Source organism: Myotis brandtii, unplaced genomic scaffold (genome assembly GCF_000412655.1).
Source record: "Myotis brandtii unplaced genomic scaffold, ASM41265v1 scaffold765, whole genome shotgun sequence".
NCBI classification, from domain to species: domain Eukaryota; kingdom Metazoa; phylum Chordata; class Mammalia; order Chiroptera; family Vespertilionidae; genus Myotis; species Myotis brandtii.
Window position 1 is genome coordinate 1 of NW_005371056.1, and position 10,731 is coordinate 10,731.

The 10,731-nt window shown below is 51.3% G+C and overlaps 1 protein-coding gene and 1 pseudogene across 1 annotated transcript; both read left to right on the forward strand.

The window, feature by feature from the left end:
• The first annotated feature begins 197 nt into the window (after positions 1-197).
• Positions 198-2,760, forward strand: LOC102250505 (zinc finger protein OZF). The gene has a single exon (XM_005883112.2). The coding sequence runs from the start codon at positions 425-427 to the stop codon at positions 1,991-1,993; it is 1,569 nt and encodes a 522-aa protein (XP_005883174.2). The 5' UTR covers positions 198-424; the 3' UTR covers positions 1,994-2,760.
• Positions 2,761-6,878: 4,118 nt separating this feature from the next.
• On the forward strand, positions 6,879-9,678 carry LOC102250798 (annotated as a pseudogene).
• Positions 9,679-10,731: the final 1,053 nt, after the last annotated feature.

The window sequence follows — 10,731 nt, forward strand, 5'->3', positions numbered from 1 at the left end:
GGGCATGTGCCCCGACTGGGAATTAAACCGGGACCTCCTAGTTACTAGGAGGCACTCAACCACTGAGCCACACCCGCCGGGCTCTGCATTATTCTTTAACATTGACCAACACTGTTATGTGTTGTTAAGTGCATTCATGCTTCGGTAGTGTTTGACACCAGGTACTGGTTTATTGAATTTTACTTGGAATACAACTTTCCCAACTTCATGCACAGCTTGCCCCCTTCCCCAGCACACAAGCCCTGCTGAACGCTGTTAGCAGAGGACTTAGTGGAGGTCTGGCTTCTCTTCCATGAGCTGCTTGCCATGTGTTGTGTCATATTTCTGGTGAGGTCTTTTCTGTTTTGTGATGTTCCGTGGATGAGACCTTCACAGAAGCCTCTTATCAATCCTTCCTGCATATCTCTTATTTTCGGACAATTGCATGAAACCCATGTATTATGTGCATCTTGCAATGGGATTTCCCCTGTCACCACAGTCAACACACCTCAGCATTTCTGTCTTTGCAGGTTGTTGGCATAAAACAGATGAGGAGGCCTGTTGTGAGCAGAGTGTATCTGACCAAGGAGAGTCGAAGGTCAGGGCCCCTAAGACAGAGCCAGCAACCCAGAGGACCCATCTGTGTAAGCGGTGCTTCTCTGTGTTAAAAGCTATTCTGCACCTGACTGAGTCACAAGCCGCAGACCTTGAGCAGAAAGCCTTCTTCAGGGACGCATTTGTGAGAGACTTCTGTTTCACTGCAAACCCTCACCAGCAACAGAGAGATGGCACTCGAGAGAAGCCCTGGAGAGAAGCTGTGGACAGGGCCTCGTTTGTGACCAGGTGCAGCTTCTACTCATCTTGGCTGCCTTCATCCAGGAGGGAGGTTGGGGAAGATTTCCCAGCCATCTCAGAGCTTCTCCAGCACCAGGCCCCTCTCGACACTGAAGAGCCACACAGGGGCAGTGAGATTTCACAGGAATTTCTCAATAGAAAAAGGCATCACCAGTGGAGTGAAGGTGAAAAATCTGCCAGCCACAAACGGAAATTTGTACAACATCAGGCGGTCTGTTCTGGAGAAAATAGTCATGAGTGTAACAAATGTGGGAAAGTTTTTAGCCGTATCTTTAACCTCAATCGACATAGAAGTGTTCACGCTGGAGAAAACCCATATGAGGATAGTGATTGTGGGAAGGCCTTCAGTCAGAGCTCTGACCTCAGTCAACGCAAGAGGATTCACACTGGGGAGAAGCCTTTCGTGTGCAGTGACTGTGGGAAGGCCTTCAGAGAAAAGTTAACCTTTGTTAAACACTACAGACTTCACACTGGAGAAAAGCCGTATGCGTGTACTGATTGTGGAAAGTCATTCAGGCAATCCTCAGCTCTCACTTATCATCAGAGAGGTCACAGTAGAGAAAATTCTTATGAGTGTAGTGACTGTGGGAAGGTCTTCCATCAAAGGTCCTGCTTTACTATACACCTTAGACTTCACACTGGACAAAAGCCCTATGAGTGTACTGATTGTGGGAAGTCCTTCAATCAAAGCTGTCACCTCACCCAACACCAGAGAGTTCACACTGGTGAGAAACCTTTTCATTGTACTGATTGTGGGAAGTCCTTTAGGCAAAAGTTTACCCTCATTCAACACCACCGAGTTCACACTGGAGAAAAGCCATTTGAGTGTAGTGACTGTGGGAAGTCCTTCAGGCATGGCAATTCACTTACTCTACACAGGAGACATCACACTGGTGAGAAACCTTATGAGTGTAGTGAATGTGGAAAGTCTTTTAAGAGCAGTAGTCACCTCCTTTACCACAAGAGAACTCACACGGGAGAAAGGCCCTATGAGTGTAGTGATTGTGGGAAGGCCTTCAGCCAAAGATCCAAGCTCATGGACCACCACAGAAGTCACACTGGAGAAAAGCCTCATGAGTGCAGTGAATGTGGGAAATGTTTTCGCTACAAACCTAGCCTCCTCAGACATCTGAGGGGTCACACTGGAGAAAAGCCTTAAATGTGCAGAGAATGTTTTATCTTCCATCTTTCTCACTCTACAACACTAAGGAGACTCAGACCCATTTACCTGAATATAAACGCCTTTTATCTGAACATACACTCTGCTAGATTCCTCATTTACCAGAGGTACAAGTGAGGCCTGAAGGAGCTGCATTGCACTTGCTAACTTGCCGAGGACTCCTACCTCATTGATGTCACTGTGAGGATTTGTGGCTGAAGAGACCTCCTCTACCAGCTGGCTCACCTGCACAGTGTGCACCCGTCACCACCCCTGGTGCTCAGGGGAAAGGAATTCTGTGTTCCCCCTTGTGTATGAGGAAGTTATGAACACTCTGAGCTCTAAGAAGGAACTTTATTCCTTACTCTCCAGAGAATTGACCTGACCCCGGGTTCGTCCAGAGCCCCCGTCCTCAGCTCAAGAAGCGCTACCTCTTTCAGGGACATGGTGCTCCTCACCTCATGCTGCTATGGATTGTTTCCGGTTCCAGTTCACCAGCCTGCACGCTGCTTGCTGTGCACTGCTCTGGTTTATGTTTTTGTAACGGCGTTTTTGGTTTTGTACCTTTAATTTTGTTGGTTCTATTCACTGCCTGGGATGATTTGCAAGCACAGTTGTGATTTGTCAGCATGTAGAGTTAACAGATATGGTAACTCTGTGAAGGGACCGCAGAATGGCAGAAAATCACTGTTTGTCTAATATTGACTTATTTTGTGTTACTGCCCAAGGCCTTGAAATAAAGACCGCGTGACTTTGTGTTTCATTTATACAGGTTTGCTCCCTGGCCCCCCACTTCTGCTAGTGTAGGAGGCCTCCAGTTATTGTGTTTCTGTCTTACCTGCCTCCCTTACAGGACCATCCACCCTGCTTCGCTGAGATGTGTCTCTGTACAGTCCACCTTTCCTCATGCTTCTGCCTTTGCCTGGGCACGCTGTGTCCTGCCCAGGAGCTGGCAGAGAGGAGCCCGAGGCAGGCCCCTGGGAAGGATTGGGGTTCTGCGTCTGCCTGAGAGGAGCTTCCAGGGCTCTGCTGTCTCCATCCCAGAGTCTCTCCAGCCTGCTCTGCCATCCCCAGGCCCCTGGCCCGCTGCAACAGAACCTACTTCTGTGTCTGGGAGAAGCCCCTGATTTTTGGGCCCCAAATCAGTTCGCCTTTGGAAAGTCCTGCCTCTGGCCAGCCCACACCCACCCCAGAGGCCCACGGATGTTCAGTCTCTGTTCTTGCATGTTTGGGAGTAATTTCCTATTTTGATTTTATTAGAAATAAATCCTCCCCTCAGCTGCCTCCCCCCACCCCAGGCAGTCTTGGAGGTGCATGGACTAGTGAAATGATGCTGTGTGTTTTCAGTGCCGAAGAAATTCTGCAATATAAGCATTTCTAGAAAGAGAGTCTTGGACTCAACATGATACCACACTGGGGGAGAGGGTGTGTTGTGGTTGGTGTGCCCACCTCCCTAAATTGGGCCTGAAGAGCAGAGCCCTTCCCCTGTAGTGAGGCGAGGGACCCTGGGCCCCGAGGGAATAGTGGGCTGCTGGGGTGTGCGGTTGATGGAGCTGAGAGGTTGGGGCCTAGGACAGGGTTGGTGGGGGTGTTATCTGTCAGCACATGGGGCAGGTCCGTGAGTGGGAGGGCTGAGGGGAGGCGCTAGTGATGAGAACCTGAGTCAGGCTAAATGGAGTGGGCACAGCTGAGACCTGTTAGGACCAAGGGTGTGGACACTGTTGGGCTGGACTGTTCCAGACTCGAAGTACAGAGTCCCCTGCCCTCGGGACCCGGTGTTGTAGTGAAGGACAGCCCACAACCAAGGGGGCAGGTAGCTGTGAGGAGCTCAGGGGGAAAGTGAGCCCAGGGGTGGTCAGTGGGGTCTCCCTGAGGATGTGTGGGAAGAGGTGACAGGCTCCTGTGGGGAGCCTGCCCTGAGCATTCGGGAGCTGAAGGGAGGTCACCTTGGCTGGTTTGGACGACCAGGATCAGAAAGTGGGTCATGGCTGGGCGGTGGGCTCTGTGAAAGGACTTAACCTTCCCCTCAGGAGGCCTCACAGTTTGCCTGGAGCCCCAGGCTGCCTTCTGAAGGGATGATGTGCAGAACCTTCAGCAAAATCCCTGCCCAGAGGGAAATTGACAGTACTGAGTGCAAGTAAAACATCCGATGGCTTAAATATGTTTGCTTATGTATGATTGTCAGTGTATCTGTAAGGTACTTTAGTATACGCACCACAGGGCAGGTCTCCAGAGGAACATGATGAAGAAATGTACAAGGAGACAGCAATGATGGTAGACTTCCCCAGAATGTCAAAGTATCTGGTCGGAGGTCACCATAATGGGGCAGGATATGCAATAGAGGAAATAATGTTTGAGATGAGCCTGAGACGTACAGTACATCTGTCTCAGGAAATCATCTACAGAGACCCCACACAAGCCTCCACGTGGTCTCCAGGGGAGGCTCTGCTGTTTTGTTTTATAATGAGGAAGGGAGAGGGGTAGAGAGCTAGAAACATCGATGAGAGACATCGATTAGCTGCCTCCTGCACACCCCCTACTGGGGTTGTGCCTGCAACCAAGGTACATGCCCTTGACAGGAATCGAACCTGGGACCTTTCAGTCCGCAGGCCGTCGCTCTATCCACTGAGCCACACCGGTTAGGGCCAGAGGCTGTGCTTTAAGAAACACTGCAAGTTGTTTGACTTGTGCTTCCTGTGTCACTGGCAGTGTTCTTAGACATTAGAAACGTGGGTGTCTCTTCGTAAAGCACAGTGTCTAGTTCACCATGGCCCTCTTCACTCCAGGGTCTTAAAGTTTTGTAGAAATCCCTCAGAATCACCTTCTTCCATGGGAAATTTATCCCTCAAAGACTAACCTAGGTTTAATGAAATAAAGAAATGACTTTATTCAGAGATCCTCAGATTTTAGTCCTTAAGTAAAAGCGAGATGATGATCATGACAATAGTGTGTGATTTTTCTGAGGACGGAATATTGATTCTCTTAGCCTCTGAGGTGAAAGGAGACAGACTTCCACTGAGTTCAGGTGGTTCCTTTTTTAAAAATATATTTTTATTTCAGAGAGGAAGGGAGAGAGAGCTAGGAACATCAATGATGAAAGCGAATCATTGGTTGGCTGTCTCCTGCACACCCCCTACTAGGGATCGAGCCCACAACCTAGGCAGGTGCCATTGATTGAAATCGAACCCTGGACCCTTCATTCCGCAGGCCAACACTCTATCCACTGAGCCAAACCAGCTAGGACTGTGACAAAGTGTTAGACAAATCTTTAACCTCATTCAACATGGAAGAATTCACACTAGAGAAAAGCCCTATGAGTGTACTGATTGTGGGAATTTCTTCAGTGAGAGCACTGCTCTCATTCAACATCAGAGCGTTCACACTGGTGAAAAACTGCATGAATGTAGTGAATGTGGAAAGTCCTTTTGTCAGAGGTCTCACCTCACTCAACACCAAAGAGTTCACACTGGAGAGAATCAACATGGGTGTCGTGAATGTGGGAAATCTTTTAGGTGCGATACTCACCTCCTTATCCACAAGAGAGTTCACACTGGAGGGAAGATGTGGGAAGGTAGTGATTGTGGGAAGTCCTTCAGCCAAAAATCTAAGCTCATGGAACACCATAGGGGTCACACTGGGGATAGATCTTATGAGTGCAGTGAATGTAGGAAACCTTTTAGCTGCAAACCTAGCCTTGTTAGACACTTGAGAGTCCACACTGGAGAAAAGCCTTAAATACCTAAGGAATGTTTTTGTTTTTTAATTTATTGATTTTTTACAGAGAGGAAGGGAGAGGGATAGAGAGAGGAACATCCATCAGCTGCCTCCTGCACACTCCCCACTGGGGATGTGCCCACAACCAAGGTACATGCCCTTGGCTGGAATTGAACCTGGGACCCTTCAGTCTGCAGGCCGACATTCTATCTGCTGAGCCACACCAGTCAGGGCCCTAAGGAATGTTTTAAGTTTCTCACTCAGAACAACAACACTGAAGGAGACGCTTTGGGTCCAGTTTATCTGAATATAAACCCCTTTTATGAAAACACTAGAGGCCCGATGCACGAATTCGACCTGCATCCAGGATTGGTTGCCTCCTACACGTGCCCAACCAGGGCCTGGGATGGAGCCTGCAACCGAGCTACATGCCTTTGACCAGAATCAAACCCAGGACCCTTTAGTCCTCAGGCCCATGTTCTATCTGCTGAGTCAAGCTGGCCGAGCTGACAGTCACTCTTTATGTGTCAGCTTCCACCCTCACCCCAATCCTCAACCCGAATGCTAGGGACCAACACTTTCCCAAGGTGCCATGAAAATGAGTTCCTAGAAACATACAATGAACAGGACATCAGCCACACATACAGACTTGCCTGGGTGGGGTCCCCTGCAGTCCAGCCAGCTCCTGCCCAGCTAGAGCCACAGTTAGCCCAGACCTTCCGGTGCCTGAGACCCCCTCTCTGTGTCCCTGGAACCCTGTCCTCACAGCCCAGCCCACATGCACATGCCTGTGCACACACACACACACACACACACACACACACACACACCAGGGGAACGTTGCCTTCCCTTCCCGAGACTCACCTCCTCTCGGACACAGACGTTCACGCTGGGTGATCCTGGCCCGACGCTGAGCTGCTGGGGGGCTTGGCTGTCAGCGCTGGTGCCTCTGATGTGCTTCCCAAGGCTCCTCCCTTTTATAGGGCCCAGGGGTCCGCAATGAGATTAAAGGCTGTGATTGGATAAACAGCCTGTGACAGGGTGTCTGGTGGCATCTAGGCCTCCAGGCTCCAGCTCTAACACCGGGTCTACACCCCCTGGGCGGGAGCGAGGGGCCATCCTCACACACACTCCTTGTCTGCGGGGGCATCGGACCTTCTCACTAAGGGGCATGCGGAGGTGAGCATTGTCTCAGGGACATTCTGGTCAGGGTTGGTCATAAGGGAGTGTCCTATAAACTTCAGAGAGGGAGAGGTAGACAGAAAGAGAAGGGGAGGGGGAGAAACATCAATGATGAGAGAGAATCATTCATTGATTGGCTGCCTCCTATATGCCTCCCACTGGAGATTGAGCCTTAAACCCGGGCATGTGCCCTGACCTGGAATCCAACCGACACCTCCTGGTTCATAGGTGGACGCTCAACCACTGAGCCATGCGGGCCAGGCTCCTACAAACATGTAAAACGGGTTCATGTACTCTCCGTCCGGCAACAACAGTTTCTCATTGAAGACAGCACCCTTGCCCTGGCTGGTTTGGCTCAGTGGATAGAGCGTCAGCCTGCTGACTGAAGGGTCCTGAGGTCAATTCCTGGTCAGGGCACCTGCCCAGGTTGGGGACTAGATCCCAGTAGGGGGCGTAAAGGAGGCAGATGATCAATGGTTCTCTCATCATTGATGTTTCTCACTCTCCCCAACTCTCTAAAAATCAATAAAAACATTTAAAGGAAAAGAAGAGTGTTAAGATTGAATTGACTCAACAACATCAATGTGAGTGTGGGCCCTCTCGCTTTCTTTCAATTTTTATAAGGAAAACCATGCCTTGGCCGGTGTTTATAGAGGGTGTCCCTGGCATAACTGTGTACGGGAACAGGAAGCAGCCTGGAGCGGGTCGGCCTCAGGTTGGCCTGTAGTGTTTGATTCTTGACTTCGTGCAGAAAAGATTTCACAACGTGAATTCAGGAGATTTTGAGGGAACGTTTATTGGAGCTGGAGAGAGTGATAAAAGGAGGGGATCAGGATAGAGCAAGCAACAGCAGAGCGGGGCTCCCAGGGCTCTAGGAACACTGTGGGAAATAAGGGAGCCAAAGCGGGGCTGCCGTTAGCTCTCTGGACAATCAGAGAAAAGGGGGCCTTGAGCGCGGGTTCAGGGGCTCAGCCCGGGATGAGCTGCTGCTGCTCGGTGCTGCCCCGGTGGCAGGTCAGGTGGGGACCCTTACAAGGTGAGGAAAGGGTCCTCCCGGCAGCAGCTGCAGCGGCTCTCATCTCTCATCTTTCCAGGCTCTTGGTGTCTCCTTCGGCATCCGGAAGCGTGGCCTCTGGTGTGGCCGTCTGTGATGGAGTCGTCACAGTGTTGAGGGACATGAGGGCGCGTCAGTCCTCCACACCAGCGGAGGCGAAGTCGAGAAGACCATCTGTCAGGGCCAGCCTGACGGGTTGAGCCGGGCTGAGGTAGGGAGGTGGGAATTGAGAAAAGAAAGAAAGACAGGAGAGCGGGATCGGGAGGACTACAGGTCAATCGAGGATCTGCAGTAAGTTTATTAACCACGCGATGCCTTTTATACACAAAACACTGAATAGGAGGTCTGTCAAGAGGAATGGATTCTTTGTTCCTCTTAATCTCTAAGGGAGAGACAGAGCAGAAGAACAAGTTCTCAGTACAGCAAATCTCAGTAAATAAATAGTTACAGACTTCTTGATAAGCCATGAAAGGCTGCTCTCATTCTACAAAGGTTGCTCTCATTCTACTGATAACCGCCATCCAAACAAGTCTGGGAAAACTGTGTGGGTGAGGGTCCCAGCCTTGCTAGCCCCTTCAGGTACAAGGACCGTGTCAGCTTACACCCGGTCTCCAACACCAGGATTCTCATTCACCTGCATCTCAGACCGTGACAGTAGAGAGGTGGGACTATGTCTAAAGAACAACTGTTGACACAACGTAGCTCTGCAGCCAAAAGATACCGGCATTACCAACAGAAAATGTCTGCAGAGTAGCGTGCGTCTGATCTTGAAAGAAGGCGGCGCCTGCGACAGAATGTATCTGAAGAGCAGCTACTGGAAAAACGTTGGTCTGATGCCAAAAAACACCAGCGTCATCGACAGAAAATGTCTAAAGACCAATGTGCCTTTGAAGTTGAAAGAAGGCAGTGGCGCGGACAGAATATGTCCTCATTCTACTGATAACCGCCATCCAAACAAGTCTGGGAAAACTGTGTGGGTAAGGGTCCCAGCCTTGCTAGCCCCTACAGGTGCAAGGACCGTGCCAGCTTACACCCGGTCTCCAACAACCATCATCCTGGAGGAGGGCGAGGAGGTCCTGCTGGGTGCTGTGGGCCAGACAGGAGACGACCCCTCCGCCAGCTTCATCAAGATGCTGCCGCTGCGCCCTGTGTGAGGCAGCCTAGGAGACCGAGGAGAGCACGGGGACCTGGGGTTTATCTTCCGGGCCCCGAGTCTGCACCCCTTATGAGCAAGATGACCCATGCCAGCCCTAAGGCTGCCAGGAAGAAGAAGCTTACGGGGATCGAGGATGAATGACAAGCAAACTGCTCCCAGGAGGTCCAGGACCTGCCCTCTGGCAGGGAAGCGGGGGCAGTGCTGTCCTCTCCCTGGAGGGTGAGCCTTTGTGAGCCCCTCCCACCCCTGCCTGGAGCATCTGGCAGCCCCAGACCTGCCTGTGGGGGTTGCAGGCTGCCCCCCTCCTAACAGACTGAGGGCTGGGGGGATCCCAGCAGGGCGAGGGCAATCCCTTCACCCAGCTGCCAAACAGGCCCCCACCCCTGGGCCTTCCTCCTCCCTCCATGCCTGACGGTTCTGGACCACCAAACCGCTTCTGATCTTCTGATTCCTCTTGGGTGGAAACAGACCAAGTCCCCCACCCCAGGCACCCCAGTTTCGGAGAGGGGCTGTATTGTTTTTATTGACACACCTACTTGCAACCTGTCCCACCACTCCCCTCGCCCCAGCGCCCCATTCCCAAGCTGCCAACTTCTAACCACAATACGGACTCTGTGCTTGTCTGGTTCCTTCTGTGTATAAATGGAATGTTGTGAAGATAACCCCCCGCCCCCCCACGCTGTCTGGTTGCCCTCCCATTTCCACCTTGTCTCGGCTGCTCATGGAAGCAGGACCAGGAAGGGGCCCTTGAAGAAGAAAAAGGAGGAGGAGGAGGAGGAGGAGGAGGAGAAAAAACAACAATAAAAACAAAGAAAAGGGGCCTTGACCGGTGTGGCTCAGTGGATAGAGCCTCGGCCTTCGGACTGAAGGGTCCCAGGTTCAATTCCGGTCAAGGGCATGTACCTTGGTTTCGGGCACATCCCCGGTAGGGGTGTGCAGGAGGCAGCTGAGTGATGTTTCTCTCTCATCGATGTTTCTAACTCTCTATCCCTCTCCCTTCCTCTCTGTAAAAAATCAATAAAATATATTTTTTAAAAAATTTAGGAAAGCTTGGCTCGTATGGTTCAGTGGTTGAACATCAAACTATGAACCTGGACATCCCGGTTTGATTTCAATGGGGCACCTGCAGGCGTTGTGGCTGGATCCCCAGTGCGGGGGCGTGCAGGAGGCAGCTGATCAATGATTCTCTCTCATCATTGATGTTTCTATCTCTCGCTCCTCTCCCTTCCTCTCTGAAATCAATAAAAATATATTTAAAATAAAAATGAAGAGGAGGCAAAGCCCACCTATTCCACTTCCCACGCACCTCCCAGCTGAGCTTGAGTCCTTTTGCACAATAAGCCCTTTCCCCCTGTCTTTCCCACCGCCGTGGGAAGGGACTACATTTCCCAGAATGCGTAGAGTGGAGCGGCAGCATAGCTATCCAATCAGAATGTAGGGAAGAGGGCTCCCGCGGTTGACGCATTACGAGAGGGCGGTACTTCCGGTTGCTGCCTTGGCGGCCGCGTTAGCTGCTCTGGGACTGGTTTGTAGGACTTTCCCGAGCCCCGCTCAGTCAGGACCGAGGTGCCGGGTCTAAATTTCCGGGAGTCGTTCTCCGCGCCGCACAAACGCGGGTGTGAGGCTCGGCGA